Genomic DNA, 21,974 nt, shown 5'->3' on the forward strand with positions numbered 1-21,974 from the left:
CTTGACACTTACCAAAGGAAGCTGACTCCTAGGCAAGGCTGTGGGTGAGGTTAGGGAAGGCCAGGATACAGTAGCACTGAACAGAGTCCCTGCAAGGGACCCTGGCTGCAGAATGGGCAGTGGAATTCCAGGCAAGGTGCTAAAGAAATAGGCTGAAGTATGGAGGGGCTTCATATTTGTGTCAAGGTAACCTACTCAGCTCCCAGTCAAAGCAAGAGATAGACAAGAGACTCCACTTCTTGAAAGGAGGAGAGTTTTGCAGCACCTGGACACAATTTATCACTATTGCTCTTCTGGGTTACCCACAACAGAATAAGATAGCTGGGATATAGCTTCCAAATCCCCAATGATACAGTGGCTAACAGTGCAGGCCTTGGAATCAGATGAACCTGGAATCCCAGCCTGGCCACCTGCCAGCTGTGTGATCTTCGGCCAATCCTTCAGCTTCTGCACATTGTTCAAGGGGGCACAGTCACACCAGCCTCTGTGAGGGCCTCGGCCACTGTGCCACAATCACTGGCACCCACCGCTATAGAAGTACACTTGGCAAGCACTACGTCCATGAGACTTACTGTCCAAAGAAAATGGCAGGCTTCTCCTTTCAGTAGGCAGAGGGCAGAAAGAGACTTTAGTTTTCACAGCCAGTGGACCTATTGGTAACAATTTACCCATCTCTATAATGGGGACAGTAACAGTACCTAAGCCACATAGACATGTTATTAGGGACCAAAGGAGGCAGGCCAGAAAAAGGACCAATAAAACCCAAATAAAGTGAAGTTGGTCCTAGTACAGCTGTCATGGAAATTTTCCCTGCTGGATCCCTTAAGAGTCAATCTAGGCCAGGCATATACTGCATGTACTGCAACAAAATGATGGCCTCCACCATTGCTGCTGCTGGTCTCAGGAGCTCCAGACCCTGAATGGGCCTGAGTAAGGGGGCTAAACAGAGAAGTGGCACAACTCAGCTAGCCAGCCTCTTCAGGGCCATACTTATATAGTGTCCAAGCTGTGACAGTACAGTACTTGGCCACCAAGAACATCCCTGTTTAATATCATGGTCTAGCTAGCTACTGACCTCTCATCAGCCTGGGATCCCAGCTCACCTTCTAGTGCAGATGCTCATATCCTCCCCTCACTGGCACTCTACTGTCTCCATTGGACAACAGGGAATGCTCCTGCTTGAGGCTAATGGCCTCAATCCAATCCAAGCACCAGTATAAGATACATTGAGGTTAATGCCCCTCCTTCAACTCAGATTGGCCATGGGATCTGGGCAAATCTGCTTTACCTTCTGGCATCTCTGGGAAACAGGAACCAATACCTGCATATTCAAGCCCTTGTTGATAATGTGATGGGTCCAGAATATAACCCACAGCAAGTTAACAGAGGTTAACATACTCCTTGAAATGTGGACAAAGAGGCAAGCAGATATGTACACAAAAGCAATCACCACTGGTCCTGAGGGGAAAATGGCTGGGCTGTTATAAACCAGCTCCTTCCTATTCTGATGTATCTCTAGCCCTGATCAAAAAGGGTGGGTGGGAAGTCCCTGTGCTGATGTTCCTGAGGTCTGTTTATCTGACTACTCTCTGGGGTACTGTGGGGTATCAGGAATTGGGAAGGAATCAATACCTCTTCCCTAGATTATGTACAGTCTTCACTGATGAAGACCACCTGCAATAATCCCTGAACCTGAGGCTGGTATCTAGAAGGGACTCTCTATAGGCCAGCCAGACATGGCATCTTGAGAGTCAGAGGGATGGTGAGAGAGCCAAGCCTGGCCTGGACTAACAGGAGGAGGCAAAGACTCCAGGCTTGGTCATGGCTAGATTCCTGAGCACCTGAGCCATAATATTCCTGTGCCCCTTGTTCTGGGGCTGCTACTTCCCAAGGAATCATTTCCAAACATGCTACTTTCTCACATCTCCTTCCTCAATTTATCTCTAGGGCAAATACATGGAAGCAGAGGCCAGGACACAGGCCTGAGCATTGAATTCTTCCTAGAAAATTTATTCCATGGAATTCTCAAGGGTGAGAGGGATCCATGGTCACCAGGCATGCTTTGTTTACTAGGTACCAAGCTGGGGAAATGGCAATGCTGTTTTAAGAGGAAATCCCCATCTGGGCTCTGCCTGGTTCCACCATTGGTGTCCATCTGGACACTAAGAAAGGGTGTGGAGAGGATGAGCAGTGACTGAGGCCTAGCCTGAAGGGTAGGCCCACTGCACTGAGAAACTGCTGGAGATAGGTAGAGGGGGACTCCCCCAAGCCCACTGGTGACAGTTAAGAGTAGAGTAGGTATGACTAATTCTAGCTGAAAATAGAGTACTGGGGCCTTAAGAGACCTTTTCTCCCTCCCTTCAGCTCTGGCAAGAGGTCAGCCCCACCAATGGGGATCTTTTCTCTCCCCAAACTACATCAAGGCCATAGGGGGGCACTTATTCCCCAGGGTTGGGGACAACACTGAGTACAAATACTTAAAAGAACTAGCTCATGACTGTTACTCCCATCAGTTTAAGCGAACAGAACCACCTGAGCCTATAAGGTAGCAGGCAAGTAGGACAGGGAGCCCTAGAACCAGAGTAGAAAAAGGGGCTGGCCTCAGATATGGGAAGGGCCTCAGCCTTCCCAGTCACCTGGGAAGCACAGGCTGAAACCACCTAGTGTTCCTTGTCATACCCAGAGATGGGTCAAAATAAAAGCCATCTTGGGCTGGGAAGGTGGCTCAGTGGTAGAGTGCTTGCCTTGCATGCATGAGGCCCTGGGTTCGATTCCTCAGCACTACATAAACAGAAAAAGCTGGAAGTGGCGCTGTGGCTCAAGTGGTAGAGTGCTAACCTTGAGCTGAAGAGCTGAGGGACAGCACCCAGGCCCAGAGTTCAGACCCCAGGACCGGGGCAGGGGTGGAGTGAGGTTATCTGTGGCCCAGGGTGGGAAGAGTGAAGAATGGGACAATGCTGGTGAGGGAACCCAACCAAGCACAGTAGAGCCATCTGATTATAAGGAAGCACTGATTATAAGGAAGCACTGGTCTCTACTTCTATACATTTGTCTTAGAGACTTGTACAGGTGACAAACAGATATGAGATAAAGGTGTGTTTTGTAATGGTCATCGGGAAGAGGGCAAGTAGATAAGCTACAGGAAAAAACAGTAGACTACTATATAGCTATAGCCAAGAAAGAAAAAGCACAACTTGAATCCACAGGCATCTACTGCAAGGCCAGGCCGCATAGCAATGGCCCATATGGCAGGTGGGACAGCTACAAATTCCTTGTTCTTTCTGGTACCAATGCTGGCCACTGAGATTAGTGAGGCAATAAGGATACAAAGCAAAGTCTAAAGGCTCTAGATAGGCCCATCTCAAATTCTATGAATGCACTGTGCAGCATAATGTATACTGGGGACTACCTTGTCCAGGAAAGCCCAGTACCTTTACAAGGCCAGCAAAGGGCCAAGTGGGCAGAAACTGAATGTACCCATACTCATAGTCTTTGCTTTTCTTGGTACTCCTAAAACTCAGAAGCTGTTGGCCTGAGCAGCATAGAGAAGGGACATGACTGCTGCCTTCCCTGCATGGCCTCAGAGGTGGGAGCAAGTGCCAGCCCAGGTTCTTCTCTCACAGAGGCTGAAAACTGGGTTGAAATGGGAATAAAAAACAAAACAAAACAAAACAAAAACAAAAACAAAAAAGCCACCTGCCTGCTAAAATAAGCAAACATTTTGGGGAAGAAAGGAGAGCCATCTCTGGTTTGGTTACTATGGGAACGTTTCTGAATTAACTACAAAATAGAGAAAGAAGTTCCCTGTCGACAAAGTAGCCTGGCTTCAGCTCACATAGGCTTGCCAGTCTGCCTAGAGGTACATATATAGGAAGTCCTTAAAGCTTCTGGGCACCCAGAAGCAAGCCTACAGTTTTTACGGTATAGACCATATAGCTGGATCTGCCATCCAACTTATGTTTTTCTAGTCCCTTCTGCCCAAGGAAGAACAGCTGCTGCTCCTTGCTCCAGTCTTTATAACTAGCCTCAGCCCCTCCCCTTTTCTACCCACAAGCCTCTGAGGCTTTCCTGGACTCCCTGGGAAGCCATCTTGAATTTCATGGCTACATACCTCCTCATAGTTCCTTTAATGTGTGAAAGGATGAGCAATAGTGTTAAGGCACAGCCCCCCAATTAACAACATCTATGAACTCTAGTTATGTTTGGGCAAAGATCAGAGTGTTTTAGTTGATTTAAGATGGCTGGTGCAATGGGGGCCTTCAGCTGGGCACCAGCCTACTCAGTTGCATGAGTCTCAGTCCAGGAGCTTTAACTTGCTCTTGCCTCAGTCCCACAGTGATATTTCCATAGCAGAGGTGGAGGAGGTGGAGTGGAAGGAAATGACTAGGGAAAGGAACTATCCCCTCTCTGGGGATGCTGGTTCAGTAGGTGAAACAGTGAGATCGGATTCACATCAAGTTCATTCTTCTTTCACTTATGCATAATCCAACCACACCAGTAGGCCTGCTACATGCCATGTCTGTGCTAATATGAGGGACAAGCCAACTTGAGGGGCAAGCCCCATTTATCCACTCCTTCCCTTGGCTTCTTGAATTCTCTGTGAAGACTTAGTAATATGTCTCAGGGATGGCCCAGCCTGAAGAGCTTCCCTAAAGGTGCCTCTACTCTTGACCTCTCTTGTCCTAGCTACTTCTAGTTGAGTAGTACCCTACCATACTAGTGGGAGCCTGGCTCTCTGCCCCTCCCGTATGTCCTGAGCATCCAACAGAGGCCTTATACACAAAGATGTGTGTGAGGGACTTTACCACAGTCTTTTGTGTCCTGTGGAAGGGAACACCCAGCTGGACTGATTTAGAGGCCATCTATTTATTAAGGGAAAAGAATGGATGAAATCAATCTACAAATACTAAGAGAGTATCTTCTCTTGGCCAGGCTGGGCCAGATCAGAAGACTTTAAGAACATACCAGCAGCACAAAGATGTACACACTAGGATGTTTATGAGAGCAAACACCGGGCCCACCCAAGGAGATGGAGAAGATCAAGACAGCCAGCAAAACTCTCCAAAATTTAATGTAGGTGAAAAAATCAAGAGGTCAAAAAGCACACACACTGTGGCACACTCACATACATACACACATGCATGCATGCATGCATACATACATACATGCATACATACATGTTTTTAAAAACAGAGCAACTGGGCTCCCCACAGAGGCCCATCTGAGGGCACAGTGCCTAGAGTGAGAAGACAAAGGAGGTGTGAGCTCTGCTATGTCAACTGTTGGTAGTGACAATGTAGTCCTATATGACTCACACAATTTTCAAAAATTGTCATTAAAATCATAAGGAAGTTCTCCACATAGGTCCTGAGGATGGGCGAGCTGCCTACATAGTGGGTGAGCAATATCAAGGCTGATTAGTATGAATGGTCTTAGAGAAGAATGCCTATAGGGATGGCAAGTCAAGGTCGCTAATGGCCTTGCCCTTCCCCTCTGTGTAAGTGCCAGCCCTCAACACTCTTACTTTCTCTTCTCCCAGACAAGTAAGTAAATTCCAGTGTATACTAAAAGGGATGCAAGCAGCCTACTAACCCCAGTCTCTAGATCTATCTGCCAGACACAGACATATCCAGCATCCAGCATCTGCCCTAAATGACACTAACGCTGCCATGTCAGTAAACAGTTTCCTCACACTTGACAAAGATTGATTTGGATGTACTACCTGCTGAGGGTCTGCCAAACATTTCCTGCCATGTTGGGCTCCAGGTATGGTTTCAGGAAGCTAAAGAGCTCAAAAAAGCAGAGGTGGCTGAGAGGAAGCCCCAGGATAGTAAGAACAGCAAGATGCTAGAGGCTGGACTGATTTAAAAGGCAAAAACAACAACAAAAAAACCCAGTCTCTCTCCTCCCTCCTCCCCTCCCCACCCGGGCAAAACCATCCAAAACACTAGTCCAGATTTCCACAGAGGCTTCTGGAAATGAAGAAAAACATTGCCCAAATGTCAGGCCCACAAAGGACTCTCCCAAGCCTCCTCTCCAGAAGGCACAACCTTAGGCTATTCTTCATTTTTATAGAAAGTGCCAGAAACTCTAAAAGGAGCTATAGGGAGTACACATAGTGAGAAAGGGGCCTGGAATACTTGGCCCTAGCTCCAAGGGGACAGGCACCTGTGACATTATGGAGTCTAGAGGCTTTACCTCTGAGGCAATCATGGAGGCAAGGCCACGTACTATCTTTAAGGGCAAAGAACTAACAGAAAGGAAATAAGAAAGAGACATCATTTCTTTGAGCACCTACTATATGCCGGATTTTGGTTAGGAACACTACTCTATTATCTGTGTTGGTTCTCACAAGGCAAGAAAGACACCCACTTTAATAGGTGAGTAATTCTGAGCTCAGAAAATTAAGCAACTTGCTTTGCCCTAACTTTGATCTATCAACTGCAAAAAAATAGGTTTGCAAAAGGGTCTACTTTATTAATCTGTAAAATTGTTATAGATCAATAACAAAACAACCCAACATCCAATGAAAAAGATAAACATGAGCAGAAACTGTATAGAAGTTGAAATTGTTAAAAATGTAATATGGTCAATATCACTCACAATGAATAAGACATGATAGATAATAATATTTTCACCTACTACTAAGCAAATATTTACTCAGAAGACTGAGGCAAAAGGATCACAAATTTGAGGCCAGCTTAGCCTACATAGTAAGACTCACACACAAACAAAAGCAAATGTTACAAAGTTCAATTATACAAAATTCGATTTCTAGGATATCTCTTATTAATGGACTCACACCAATGTGCAAGGATGAAGCAGTCTGTAGCAACAAAAGATTAGAAATAATATAAATGTCTCTCAATCAGGGGGATAGGTAGGTAATTCTAGAATATCCATATGTAGAGTACATACAGCTATTAAAAAAGAACAAGTGGAAGTGACTAATTACTCAAATGAGTGAAAGGATATTTGCATGCTCAGTTTCTACGTTGACTAGAAATGAAATGTGCCTCCACTGAATTAGTGAAATCTACCTGTCACTGATAGTAGTAGTGACTCCTGAATACAGTGAAGTTCCTTTTACTTGCCTTTAGGCTCTTATTCAGAGACACTAAGTATGTAGAGTATAATAATGCATTTGAAGTAAGTAAACATAGAAATCTAAAAACATTAAGAAAGAGCATTCATTGTACTAGCCTTTGATGAAATGCAGATACTTACCTATAGCACTATGTGTATTTTTTTAAAATAAAGTGTATTTGTCTTGTTAAAAACAACAACAACAACAAGAACTCCAGATACCAGTGGCTCATGTCTGTAATCCTAGCACTCAGGAGGCTGAGATCTGAGGATTGTAGCTCAAAGCCTGCCCAGACAGGAAAGTCCATGAGACGCTTATCTCCAATTAACCACCAAAAAGCCAGAAGCAGAGCTGTGGCTCAAGTGGTAGAGAGCCAGCCTTGAGCCTAATAGCTGGGATAGCACTCAGGTCATGAGTTCAAGCCCCAGGACTGGTACAAAAGCAAAAAAAAAAGATCATGCTGGGGATACAGCTCAGAGGTATATTACTTGCTTAAGGAGTGGAGCCATGTGATCCTCAGCACTGCGACAAATAAATAGAACATGTTCTAAAACACTCTTCAACAAATGTTCTTAAGGGGCTGGGAATGTGGCTTAATGGTAGAGTGCTTGGTTAGCATGCATGAAGCCCTAGGTTCAATTCCTTAGTACCACATAAACAGAAAAAGCCAGGTGGTGACACTGTGGCTCAAGTGATAGAGTGCTAGCTTTGAGCCAAAGAAGCTGAGGGACAGTGTCCAGGCCAAGTTCCAGCCCCAGGACTGGCAAAAGGAAAGAAGGAAGGAAGGAAGGAAGGAAGGAAGGAAGGAAGGAAGGAAGGAAGGAAGGAAGGAAGGAAGGAAGGAAGGAAGGAAGGAAGGAAGGAAAGAAGGGAGGAAGGGAGGGAGGGAGGGAGGGAGGGAGGGAGGGAGGGAGGGAGGGAGGGAGGGAAGGAATATTGTTAAGGGCTGGGGATATAGCTAAATTGGTGAAATATCTGCCTAGCATGTGAGACATCCCAGATTTAATCCCTACTGCTGAAAACAACAAAAAGACAAAAAGGCAAACAAATATCAGCTCTAAACAAAGCCTGTAATCCCCGTGAAAGGCAGAGGCAGGAGGATCAAGAGCTGGAGGCCAGCCTGGACAAAGTTATCAAAATCCTCTCAGAAACAGGAGGTGGGAGAGAGGTGGAGGAAGAGATACAGGGAGAATAAAAGAGGAGAGAACGAGATGCTATTAAGTGAGGGACCCCAAATGGGCAGAAACGTATATTTTTGCCCTTGTATACACCTATAGACTGGCTTGTAAAAGGCAGATGTATCCTGGAAGGTCACACGTGGGACAAGAGCTGTGGTAGACATGCAGGTGGGAGGAGGGTGGTTCTCTTTCATGGAAAATCCCTTTGCACCACAAAAATTGGTTACCAGTGACACAAGCTACTTATCTTTGAAATACTAGGGAAAAAGGTAGACAGATGCAGTGTTAATAAGCTCTGAAGTCTCTGCTGACCCCAGAGAAGGTAGCAGGCTGGGATAAAGGAGAAGTCATGGACCCAGACCCACAGCCTGGCTGACTCTTGAGAACACACTTTAGGAACCAGTTTTTGTCACTATCCTCCAGATTTGAAACCTGACCTCTGCTCTCCAGTTCAGGCCCACCTTGCCCTACAGTTTCTCTATGAGTATTAGGAAATCAGGGAAAATACACAAGAAATCAAAGCTGAGAGGGGCTGTGTGACTTACCAAACTACCCAATTAGAATCTAGCTATGTTGAGAGAGATGGGGGGAGATGAGCAAGAAAATGAGTGTTAGGTATAGAGAAGTGAGAAGCCAGTTGGCTCTGGGAAGGATATAACAAATGAGATAGGGCTAGGTCTGGTAGGGTGTCAAAAGGAAAGCAGATGTGGGTTTTCAGAATGGGAAGGCTGACAGACCTGGGAGGTCAATGTCATGTCCTGCCCAAGGAGTGGGTTTCTATCCCACATGGAAAGCAGGGCTGGAAGGGCACTAAATCTCAGTATTGGGCAAACTTGGTTTTCAAGCATTAGAGTCAGCTTTAGTCAGAATCTCCTTTCTGCCCCTGACCATACAAGAGTAGTGAATCTGTTCCTAGAAGATCAAGGCAATGGACTTTGTTTGCCCCCAGGACACCTGGGACTCCAAACTAACTCATTCATACCTCTCCCTGTAGAAGGAAAACTGGTGCCCAGAGGGGGCAGTGACTTGCTAGAAGTTGCTCAGCTCATGCTTAAGACTGGCGCACTCTGTCATGCACCACCCTGCTTGCCCTAAGATGGCTCAAACCTATGGCCCTGGAAATGCCCGCCCAGGTGGTCAATTCATATACCTTCAGTGCAAAGCAGTGGCAGCAAGAAGCCTCAGAAATCAACAAGGCAAAGTACTCACGTTGAAGAAATTGGTCTTGTTCCTCTCGCAAAAGAGCCCCTGTGCCGGCATGTGCTGCAGTTGTTGCCATGGGATACTGCTGCCTAGCAACACGTCTCGGGCCCACTGGAGGTTCTGGGGAAACAAGAAGTAGGTTGAAAGTGAGTGTGTGGGTTGTTTAGGGCACCCACAGGGAAGGCAGGCAGTCCCCTCCTTCCTGGCTATACTGGCAAACTACGCGATGAGCGGCAATGCTGCAGACACTGATCCCATAGCTCTAGGTGGCTTTGATCATTGGGCTATGGGATGAATTCCGGATCTGATTTCTTGCCCAATGCCGCCAGCTTAACAATGTGACCTCATATTGCTTAAGGATAGACTCAAAGAGACTACTAGCCTTGACCAATCCTGCAAAGCTGCCATGTAGACACAGTGGCCTACCTGCTATCAGTGCCTTCACTAGCTTAAAGGCAGACTTGACTTTTTTTTTTTAAACCAAGAATCCCTACTTAGAGCCAGTGGTACAGATGCCTCGAGCTCAGAATGCAGTTCTCAGATCCAAGCTCTCTTGGTGGAGCCCAGGTGCAACTGTGGAGGAAAGAGGAAGGTGAGCATGAGCTTGGCTTCCTTAGCTCTCTTTGGCCCAGGGAGCAGTCTTTCCTATCAACTGCTTAGCCAGCAAGTTTGGACCTTGCTATGGTGGCTAGGCAAGCTTGAACCAAGACCCTAGCCACAAACCCTAGCAGTGCCATCCTACCAGGGAAGTTAGAAGAATGCCAAATATGGCTCTGGCCCTCACCCTTTGCACACTCCCAGGCCAATCAGTCCTCCTTTTCCTCCTGGGGGCCCCTGGCTCACCTTTCTCAGCACTGGTCCAGGTCACTTCAAATGCCCTCTCACCTCTAATCATTGACCCTATCACCACATTAGGCTAAAGTACAAACCCTGACCCTGGCTTGCTGGCTGTGGGACCTATACTAGCTTGTCCTCAAGCCTCTGCTCCTGTCTCTATAGAGGAGCATGCACCACAGACTGCTCCCACACAGGGAGGACCCTGAAGCCATGTAGGAGTGAGAAAATCCCTTTGGAACAGGGACAAGTCAGGCCTCAGGTATATATCTTATGGATGACACACTTAAGGCAGAAATAAAAGGTTATTTCGTAGAAGTCCATGGGAGAGAGCCACTTGCATGGGAAAGCTGGACAGTGATGCTCAGCACAGAGTCTAAGGCCTCTACAGGGACAAGTCTAGCTCATAGGGCTAAGGCCTTCTGAAGTCAAGGCTTTGCTGGACAAACTAGACTACAGATATGTCTGTCTGTAGCCATGAGCACCCCAGCATGCCAGGAAGACGGCAAAAATAGTCCCTGATGACAGTGAGCACTCAGCCCATAGGACCCCTCCAATTCTTGCATGAGGGAGGCTTTCTCTTTGGGCCAGACACCTGTTCAGACATGAGTATGACATCCTGAGATCAGGAACAGAGTCAATTTCAACAGAAATAGAACCTTGAGTAGGAAATTCCACCAGCGACCTTGTGGAGGCTTGCTAAGGCCCCAGCTGCTAGCAAGGTGTGCCCAATATAGCTGCTGTCTGCTAAGACACTTCTCTCTAACACTTATAGATCTTTCCAGGGTCTCAGGCTGCATCCCTTCAGAATGAATGGATAGGGTTCTAACCTGATGGGACCTCCTGTTTTCCTAAGGCTCAGAAGCAGGGAGTACTTCAGATCATTGAGGTAGGCCACTGTATCAGGAGCATGGAAGCTACTCCCCACTTATGAAGAAGAATAAAATAGTCCCTGCTTCAACTTCTGGTCTTCAGTACTCTATGAGCAACAAAACATGGCTCACCATCAAATGCCCCAATGATGACCTACCAACAGCCAGGATATAGAGGTCATGCTTCTTCCTCCCAGGCCACTTCATTCAGAAACCTTCTGAAGCTGGTTCCCAGACTCAGCCTGATATTTTCCCTTCCAACCCCCACCAGATCATGCTTTGGAGGTGCAGCCACAGAGAAACAGAATAATGGAAAGATGAGTTGATTAAAAAGAATTAAAATCCAATGTTAGGTCTAGTTGGCTGATCAAGGCTGGGAAAAGGTAAAAGCTTAGGACTTAAGCAAGCAGAGATTCCCCAGGGAGAGGCTCATACAACACAGCAGTGCTTAGCTACAACCACTGTGTCTTAGTGCCAACTGGTTCAGTCACTCCAGAGATAGATCTATCAGACTTAGTCCAGGACGGTATCTACCCTGGTGTGATCAGCCACAGGTAAATGCTCACATAAGAAGATGTGGGCCAGGAAACTGAAGGCACACTCCTCACATCTTAGGTTAGTCTTCCTGGCTATGGAAGCCAGATACAAAGGAGCCCCACCTGTGATCCAGTCTGAGGTCAAGAGGCTTTCAAAAGGTGATGACATGAACTATTGTTTGCACAAGACTGTTATGGCATTGGGGGATTCAAAGGGACAAGAGCCCAGACAGGTGGGACAGTCAGAGCCTAGCGCAGAGTGTGGCTGGGTGTGGCTACCTGTGAGGCTAGTGGGGCGCTAGTGAGGCAGGGAAGAACTGCTCTGTGCATGGGTTGTGGGGCCCAAAGCAGGCACAGTCATTCTGTTCTCAAACCCCTGGTTTCAATACTGTAGCAGCCTTCTCCCCAAGCTGAGTCCCTCCAGGAAACCCAGGCATGCACCTGGGCTGGGCTGCACAGCAGGCTTGAGAAAGGTTGCCATTGAGTCATGACACCAAAGCTGCTTGCAGGGCCCAGGAACTTGTGAGAACTATCCAAACGACTTAAGCAGTAGTAGTAAGGGGTGGGGAAGTGATAGAATATTGAATAACTCTCTCCACAGAAGCCATCATTTCCCTAAGAAAAGAAGGCCCTGACAAAAGCTTCGGGTCACAGGTGGTTCACCCTGTAATACTAGCTACTCAGGAGGCTGAGATCTGAGGTTCGTGATTCAAAGCCAGCCTGAGCAGGTAGGTCTGTGATATTCTTTTCTCCAATAAACCACCAGAAAACTGCAAGTGGTGCTGAGGCTCAAGTGGTAGAGCGCTAGCCTTGAGCTGAAGAGCTCAGGGACAGTGCCCAGGCCCAGAATTCAAGCCCCAAACTGACAAAAAAAAAAAAAAAAAAAGCTTCCTCTGGCCCAGGGTTGAGAGTAGGAGAATGGAGAATGCGTTCTTGTTTGGGCAGTTTGTTGTAGGTTCCATGGCTGGGGGACTGGGGCCCACATTCTACCCTGGCTTGCTTTTTACCAATGCAGCCTCTGCAGTGGTATCTGTACCAAGCAGCCCTTCCTTCAGGATGGAAGACCCATTTTGGGTTGCTTATGAAAAGAGCAGAAACTCTAGTTTGCCAAACCTGACATGGATTACAAATTAGTTTCCAGCAGACTCAGCTGGTAGAGAGGGTATTTCCCAGCTGTCTCCAGGTGGCCAGAGAAAGAGCTGATCGATGGCTAGAGCACAAAGTGTCCAGACGGCTCATGGGAGCTCTTAGCTAATTCATGTCTAAGGCCTGGATAGGAGCTGCTGACAAGGCCCAGAAAACCTGTCTGAAGATTTAGTGGATTTGGCAGGTGCTAGGCTGGCAGGCTGAGGGACAGAGATTGCTGGGCCTCTACGAGGGGTAAGGGTTCTGTAGCATACAGCATGCCCTGCAGCTTCATAGGGTCTCTAGGTGAGGAAAAGTGAAGTATGCAGTCCAGGCAGAGCATGACACCACAGTTTTTCATTACATATAATCACATTTAAAAATTAGAAAAACAAGGCCAAAGAGGCTCAAGTCCCAGGGTGAGTAAGTAACAAAGCTAGCTTTTGTACTCTGGTCCAACCAAAGATATTCCAAGGCCAGGACTCTACCCAAGCCCACCACAAAGTTGGAAGCCTCATTCTAAACCTGCCTGGGTATATGCTGTGAGGCAGCCACCAGTGGCAGCTGCCATGGTCAGTCCTTTCCTATACAATTTGTCACCACACTAATGGCCCAACAGAAGTCCAGACTGTCCAGAAGACAGTAGTGAGCAGTTCTGAAAGCACTAAGAAGGTTGTACAAGGCAGCTACAGGGCATGCCAGGGGCTGCCTAAGCCCCACCCAAGGCCAAAGTGCAGTGCAGAACATATGACTTCTTTGGGACAGATATCAAGGGGAGCAATCCATGCCCAAGGGGCTTATCTCAACCTCAATGTCTGCTTTGTGTCTCTTAACTTTGCAACCACTGACATAGATCATCTTAATTCAGAACACTTAGGCTATGATTGTTACTGCTCTGGAGAGCCCCTCAGCTTCCCTTCTTCGCATAGGAAACTAAAGCTTGGGATAGGGCAATTTGTGTCCACAACTGCAGCCTTCAAAGGGTTGCACATAGGAGATGGGAGTCAACCACTGAGTCCTGAGAAGGCTCTACCTACTTGGCCTCTCTAAAGGCACAGACATTTTTTGAGATTCTTGTTGGAGACTGGACCCCAGGACAGCAACAGAGAAACACCACTGCCAAGTCTCCAGGAAAGATTTTAGGAAGAAATGTGCTATTATCAAATTGCAGAGCAAGAAGTATCTATTACTAAATAACTGGAAAGCAGTCACTGCTTGCTTGTTAATGGTTCCAAATTAGCAACAAAGAGAGTTGTGCCTCTAGATCTGTGGACAAGCTGCTGAAGTAGAGCTGACACCCAGGACCCACCCCTGAGAGGCATATCCTTAAGGTCTGAACTCAGGTTGTCAGTGGAGGAGGTACTAACAACTTGCATCACAAGTTGGGGAAGGGAGGAACTGGTGCTCAGCAAAGGTCTCTGGAAGAAAGCAAAAAGGAGCCAGTGGGATGCAGCTCAGTGCATGGTGAGAGTCTAAGGTATGCTCAGTGGCTTGGTAACCAGCCATGGCATACCTGGCACTACACAGTGCTACCAGGTGAAGGTGGAGCTGTGAGAAGGCATTGTCTGCCCCCTAAGGGGGTCTTTCTCAGAATGAAGGAAATGCATCTCATTTCTACAAAGCAAGGAATCCAACCTAGGAATGCAGCTAACAGAAGAGCTAGAAGAAGCAGAATGTGACAGCTATGGAGATTCCTCAGGGACATGGGTAGCAATGGTGCAGCAGCCATAGGCAGGCTCCAGCCCCACAAGTGAGGATGCCTGGGTCAACTGAGTCCACTTATCCCATGGGTTATCACAGAGTGACCAACTGACCTGGGAGATATTCATGGAAAGAGCAAAATGGCAAACAAACTTAGGGTAGACACAGTTAATGGAGGCAGTAGAGCAATGCCTAACTCTGCCAACTCACCCCTAAGAAATCCTGAGCCCAGGTTCCTAGATATAAAGTAAAGGGGACAGAACTCCGGCCTCTAGGTGCCTAAGTGTCACATGCCTCAGAAACACACTATCAACAATGCATGTGTACAACCGCCACAAAGACTATTAGACATTGAAGGAAGGAGGACTGTGTTTGTATCCCCCCAAAATTTTTGTTTAATGTTGATATAAATACTGTTTTCTATTATGAGAATACTCATCAAGTGAAGGGATTAGACTGTAATAACTGCAGCCTATTCCTGGTGCCGTAATGAACACTTCACTTGCATTGGCTCCTTTTGAAGTAAGGAGGTCAGGTCTGGCTGGCGCCGTATTGGCCACATGGTGGATTATAGGTCTGGCATCTTGTCTTCATGCTGGAGGAAGGAACCCCTGGACCCTCCCCTCCTCCCCCCATCACCTGCCTCCCAGGTAATGGGCATGCCTGGACCTCTGGAGGCAGGGGCAGGCACTTGGCTGATAGGTTACTGAATCTGTCAGTCCAGTGCCTGGGACTGGGAATTTCCTGAGGATCTGCCCCCTGTGCCCACCTATTTAGGCCCAGACCAGCCTAGCCACGTGCGTCTCTCCATGCTACGTGCACCTGTGTCTCTGTGATCGTGTCCTGTGTCCTGTCTTATGGCTCGTCTCCAGTCATCATGGCATCCCAATTCAGTTCTCCACTGGAGCTGAACTGGCTTGTTGGTATTGTTTTTGTTATCTCTTTCCTCTTTAGCATGTTTCCTAGCTGTGTTATGTGTATTTGCGTGCTGCAGGCCTTTGTAACAACTGGTGGCCTGCAGCCTGTTAACTGTATAATAAAGACTCCAATATTCTATATTTTAAAGTGTGGCTTCTGGGATGATTTACCTAACAACACTTTAGGCTCCAAATAAAGCCTTTAATGGGACATAGAGATGATATCTGGCTTTGTGGGGTCTGTTTTGCAGCTCAACTTTCTTCTCATTTTATTTTTTTCAAGCCACATGCTTGATTGCTTGGCTGGTGCTCTGCTACTTAAGCCACATCTCCAGGCTGGCTTTTTGCTGTTTATTTCTTTCATTGTGCCAGTATCAAGGTTTGAACCAGGATCTCCTACTATCACTCAGTTTTTTCACTCATGGCTATCACTTGAGCCATTCCTCCAGTTCATCACTTTACTAATTGGAGATTAAGTTGCCTGGACTTTTTTTGCCCAGGTTGGCTTCAAACCATAATCCTCAGATCTCAGCCTCCTCAGTAGTTAGTATTAGAAGCATGAGCTACCAGCAACTGTCTTTCCTAGTTAATTTGGAAATGAAGTCTAATGGACTTTTCTGTCTGGCTTGATTTTGAACCACTGGATCTCAGCCTCCTGTTTAGCTAAGATTACAGGCATAAGCCCCTGGCTTCTGGCTTCCTTTCACCTAATTTTGCATCCTTCCCTTTCCTCTAATCCCCCCTACCCATCTTGCACAACAAATTCTGTTCTTGGGCTGGGAAGGTGGCTCAGTGGTAGAGCGCTTGCCTTGCATGCATGAGGCCCTGGGTTTGATTCCTAGCACCACATAAGCAAAAAGAAAAAAGCTGGAAGTGGCGCTGTGGCTCAAGTGGTAGAGCACTAGCCTTGAGCTGAAGAGCTGAGGGACAGCGCCCAGGCCCAGAGTTCAGGCCCCACAACCAGACCCAAAAAAAATAAAAAAAATTCTGTTCTAGCATCTGCTCTGGGAAGGCACTGAGTTTAAGCGTGGCCTGTGAAATCCTGTGTCTTGGACAGAGCTGACCATGGGCTGGCAGGGTCTGTACAGCTGGATGATGGTGCTAACTAATGTTCCTCCTACCAAGATTTAAGAGGCTCCTTGCAGAAGATTTTGCTACTTTCAAAAGAGAAAGAGAAGTTTCCAAAGCAGTGGGGAAAAATGGGGAAGCGATTCATCTGCCATTGCCCCTTTGGCCTGCAAACTGCTTTGGCAGTGAAGATACATGCTAGTCAGGGTTTAATAAGAGCTCAGGTTTTCCTGGGTAGAGAAGGCTTGCTGTGCAGCAAGTCAGACAGTGAGAAGGCCAGGCTCCTGGTGGCAACAGTAGCAGCAACAGGGAGCAAACAGCTGGGGACAGCCAGGGAAGCCAGAGCCTGCTGTTTGCTGGCATACACCCCACTGAGACCAAGTCTACCTGCTATGCTCTAAGGGTGGCCAACCTACAAGAGCATATTAGTCACTTAGCTCCTGGTGCCTTGCTCCCCAAACGTAATTCTGTGAAGTAACCAGTGTCAAGCCAGGGTCTACCTCTGAACATTGCCTTTCCTGGTTCTTCATCATTCCACAGAGAAGCTGGCGGGGCTGAAGCAGGGGTAGCAGAAGGCCTCTGGGAGGAGAGCGTACTCAACCAGAAGGCCAAAGAAAGGTCTCATAGTGAGACCCCACAGGTTCACCTGCCCATTTCAGCCCTCTCTAATCTTCACCTACACAACCATACACCCTGGCTAGACATTCTTGTTCCTTCAGTCTAGTGGTATCTTCCACTTATCCTATAGGTTTCAGCATAGAAGGTGCCTTTATCGAGCCACATCAACATTTCAGTGTATCCTGTTATTTTCTAATATTTGTCACAGTGGGACTTGCTTTGTTTGCTCATCTGCATGTTTTTAAATCAGCCTCCCACCTTGGAATGTAGCTCTGTGGAATAAGCGTCACAACCAGGGCCAGTGACCATTTGACCCCTCCTGATTGAGTGAGGAGTGGCTGAGGGGAAAGAAAGAACCCAGTCTCCACGAATACTAAGCTGCCAGCAAGAAGGGGTCTGCTTGGGAATGTTTAAGCCTGGGGCACAGCTGTTGCTTTCCAAAAAGAGCTGGAGGAGGCTGTCAGCACCCAACCCCCATGAAGCAGAGGCTGCAAAGATGGTTCTGACAGCTGCAACTGGGAGGCAAGCCCAGGGGCAGCATGACAGCAAGGAAGCCTCTGCAAGATGATGTGGGAGGCTGAGACCCAGGAAAAGTGGTCCACTCATTGGACTGAATCTGTCTCCATAGCTCTGCTTCCCACTGCTCCCATGTGAGCCACCTGAACCCTATCCCAAAGCTCCAATCTGTCTTGGTTCTGTCCACCAAACATCAGGACATTTGCCTGCTCTGAGAAAATAGTCCAAGCCCTCTCCTGGACCCCACTCACCCGATGGGTCTTGCTGTAGGTATAGAGGAAGGCCAGTCGGTAGAGACTCTTATAGTGCTGGGGAAATCGGCTCAGGCACAGGCGGAAGGAAGCAATGCACTGTTCCGTAAGGAATTGGCGCTGCTCCTCGGCACCAGCTGGCAGCCCTTGGGGGAAGGCCACTAGTTCCCCTGGAGGGTCACTCCTCTTCTTCCCATCCAACAAAGCAGGTGTGGACACTGGGGGCTTGACAGGAATACAAACAGAGGCCAGAGGGTCTGCGGCAGGCTTCTGAAGACCTTGCTCTGTAGCCCGGAAGCCTTCTATGCTCTCCAAAGACTCTTTGATTTTTCCTACAGTTGAGAAGGAAAAGAAAGTCATGGTTTTAGGCTCTTCCCATGAAGCAGTCTATTACCAAAAATGGAGACACCTCAGGGAGTGTGACTGACACATCTAAAGTTGATGCCCATGCTGACTGGGCACTGGACCTAACAATGCTAGGTGTAGGACCTAGTACCAGCTCTGCCGCCATTGACTGAAGCCTCAGTGGTCATGCAGCAGCAGGGCCCTGAGAGAAGAAGAGTTTCTAGCTCGGCTAGAAATGAAGGTCCTCCCACCTCCCACCTTCAGTGGGATGGTGCAGATACATAGGGAAGCAGTCCACAGAGGGAGGTGTCATCACCACCACTCAATAATGTAGCTAGGAAAATGCACATGAAACTCCACACCTGCCCTACTATATTCAGTGCCCCAGTCTACAGCTTCCTTCTCTATGGTTGTTGCATGAGAACCAAGCACTTACATACCAGCAATAAGCCCTGAGCTTTAGCCCTGCTCCACCAGGGACCTCAGAGCCAGGCAGCCCAGGAAAGACTAGGGCTGCACCTCAGGACAATGAAAATGGCTGGATGGTCTCAGACTAGTCTCTGAGGTGCAGAATCTTTGGCTGTCCATGGAGGAGGCTGTCTGGTCCAGGAAAAAGGGATAAAATGAAGAAAGCAGAAGGCCAAGGTAAGGTGGCCTCTGGTTCATGGCTCTTGAGCAATCAGGAGTTTGGCACACACTGTACAGTCTTCTTGGAATGGGCCCGAGGGGCAGCTGGTACCACTCATCCTAAAGGCAGTGTGTACTGTGAAGCCCTGATAATGTTCTCCCTATTGCAAAAGAGATAACTAGGGCCTGCTAGGCCAGGGCCAAGTGGGCATAGACTAAAGCCCCAAGTTCCTTTTACAAGTGCAAGCATAACTTGGCAGACATCAAGCATGTGGCAAGCTTGACGATCATCACTCTTCTTGTCAAGGCAAGAACTGAGCAGACACCCCTACACGCCATCTGCCATCCAAACTCCACTGAGACCAGCCACTCAGAATACTTTGTTATACTTGCCTTTCTCCTGCCACTTCTCCTGAGCTACTTCCCCCACCTGCCTGCCTCCCCTACCTAGCCCACTGGCTAGGCATCCTAAAGGACTCTACTCAGTTGCCTCTCTCAGGCTTCCCCACCCCAAGATAGAGTTTGCAGAGCAAAAGCAAAAGAGCATCTCCTTCTCAATGAGCCCAGCACCTAGGAGGGAGCTGTGGCCCTGCATCCCATGTACTGATGTTATTTTATACTTCTGGAGATGGAACCCAGAGCCTCATGAATGCTAGGCAAGTACTTTATCATTGACACACAACCATAGCTCCTGTTTCCATGACCTGAAGAAGGCTGATTGACTGGAGTACCAGGAGGTCCTACCTGGTCTCCATGCTAATAATCTCTCATGTGGGCTCTGGGGATCAGAGGGCTACTTAGGTCTTCCAGCTTCGGACTGGCAACCAACTTACAAAGGATTCTGTTTTCTGGCTCAAAATAATGTCAAGTTTATAGTTTGATCTAAATGTGAACACATAACAGGAGCAATGGTTCTGGGCCCAGACCAGAAGTTCCAGGGAGACAAGGAAATCAGACAACAATACAGGTCTTGCAAGGGTTCAGCAAGAGTACCAAATGCTTAGACACAATGACAGAAGAACATGATGTGATAGGAAGCAGGCAGAGACTAAGAACCAATCCAAAGAGAGTACAGAACATACATCTAAAGACATATAAGAGTGAAGAAATAGTGATCCCAGTGGGAATTAAATGTCCAGTTGCTCCAGGTCTGAGGGGCCTCAGGGAGAGATGGAGTAAGTAGCCTCACCCACAGCAACCACTCCTATTGTTAAATGGGCCTTGCAAGTCACTGGAATCCTCCACTTCTTAAGCAGAGGAAGAGTATCAGAAACGCCAACAAGGTCACACAGTGCTTCCCAGCCAAGAAATAAATTCACTGCTAACTTTAGGAGCATGAAGATGGGAAGACTTCTTCCTAATAGGAGGTGAAAGAAAGGCACACCCTAGTAACCTGGGCCATTTCTGGCAAGGCAAATTAGCTTAGAATGCTCACCACATAGGTGCCAAGGCTAGTAGAGCACAGGAACCATCTAGCCCACCCTAGAAAGGTCCTAGGAAGCATATGTGAGACTGCTACAGTGAAGCACCTCCATTCTGCAGGCTTTCTGGGAAGGCTGGAGGGAATCTGGCCTGAATGGGCATAGAACATGGACCTCTTTCTAGACAAGCCTGTGGTATTTGCTCATCAGTAGCCCACTGAACTAAAGGGGCCCTGTTATGAAAGAGCCTGGCCTGCAGCAGGCTGTCATAGAAATACCAATAGCCGAGTGGCTCAAATCAAAATCTGCTATGGTCTCAGATCTCAGGTCCACATCTTCTGATTTCTGAGATCTTCTCACTACTCAAACTCCACTAGCCTGAGTCTCGAGACAGTAAGGGTGATTCCCCCATAAAGAAAGGTCAGGACCTACACCAACCAAGTGACTTCCTAGACCTGCCCTACACACAGGTACTATCATTAGGCCTCCATATGACTGGAAGAGGGCATATATGGCCACAGTGTAGCAGGCCTTGATGTCCATTGCATGGACCATACTGGCTGCTGGCAACTCTGTGTTTGGTTTTATCCTATTGCCCTCAAATGATATAATATTGGCTTATTTTAAGGAGTGAAACTGTGGACCATGTTTTTCTGTATTTAAAAATCAAATCTTACTATTACTACCTCCACATCCTAGACATTTGGTGGGGGCTTTGATGCCAGCCAGGTGCTGGTGGCTTACACTTGTAATCCTAGCTACTCATTTCAAAGTCAGCTTGAATCCCTGAGACTTTTATCTCCAATTAATCACAGAAAAAGCTGGAAGTAATGCTGTAGCTCAAGTGGTAGAGTACTAGCCTTGAGTGAAAGAAGCTTAAGGATAGTGCTCAGGCCCACCTAGAGTTCAAGGCCCAGGAACAGGAGGTTAAAAAAAAAAAAAAAGGTTAAAGCTTTACAAATGCAACAGTAGCATCTTCAGAAGCCTTTCTTCAAGCTCTGGTGCAGACTAGTGTGCAGAAAGATGGCTTCTGGAAAACTAAAGGAGTCAGGGCACTTCTTGGGAAATGGGATAGTTCATACCTGCTGAACACAGTAGGAAAGAGAGTATCTCAGGGCCAGGCAAGCAGATCTTTCCTAATCCCCACAGTATCCAGTGCCTGGTACAAACATTTTACTCCTAGCTGCTCTATCACTGGACACAAAACGTGTGAGTGAATGCCTATATCCCATGACACTGAACACGCAAACCAGGCTGGTGGCAGGACTTCCCACAAGAGTATGCCTGGAAGATGAGAGGTATAGAGTACATACAGGATATTCACTCCCAATCCCGACTTTCTCAAGGAAGGCCAAAAACTGTTCAAGGGTGGGTTGCATAGATCAGTAGTAGAGCTCAAGTCAAGTATGAATGAGACCTTAGGTTTGATCTCATACATACCCCAGGTTTGCACATACATACATACAAAAAAGGAAATCCATCCTTGGAGACCATGGTAGCCAGGGTTGCTATCCACTGGGAGCCTAAGGGAGGGTACTACAAGAGAGACTACCACTGATCAAGGCCACTCCTGGAGAAGCACTCAGCACCTTCTGCTGTCTTCTATGAATGGGCTCAGAACATACTTTTTGCTATATGTACTTCTATCTGACAGGAGCTCACCAATTTTATCACT

The 21,974-nt window shown here is 47.4% G+C and overlaps 1 protein-coding gene across 1 annotated transcript in view; it reads right to left on the minus strand.

The window, feature by feature from the left end:
- The window catches only part of Cabin1 (calcineurin binding protein 1), a 147,688-nt gene that overhangs the window by 35,043 nt on the left and 90,671 nt on the right, over positions 1-21,974 (minus strand). Inside the window, exons 28-29 of the mRNA XM_042666163.1 lie at positions 17,907-18,238; positions 9,475-9,588 (exon numbers count right to left, since the gene is read on the minus strand). Coding sequence (XP_042522097.1) covers positions 9,475-9,588; positions 17,907-18,238 — 446 coding nt within the window. The remainder of the gene's footprint in view (positions 1-9,474; positions 9,589-17,906; positions 18,239-21,974) is intronic.

This window comes from Dipodomys spectabilis, unplaced genomic scaffold, assembly GCF_019054845.1.
Source record: "Dipodomys spectabilis isolate Male_0828 unplaced genomic scaffold, ASM1905484v1 ptg000363l, whole genome shotgun sequence".
Taxonomy (NCBI): Eukaryota; Metazoa; Chordata; class Mammalia; order Rodentia; family Heteromyidae; genus Dipodomys; species Dipodomys spectabilis.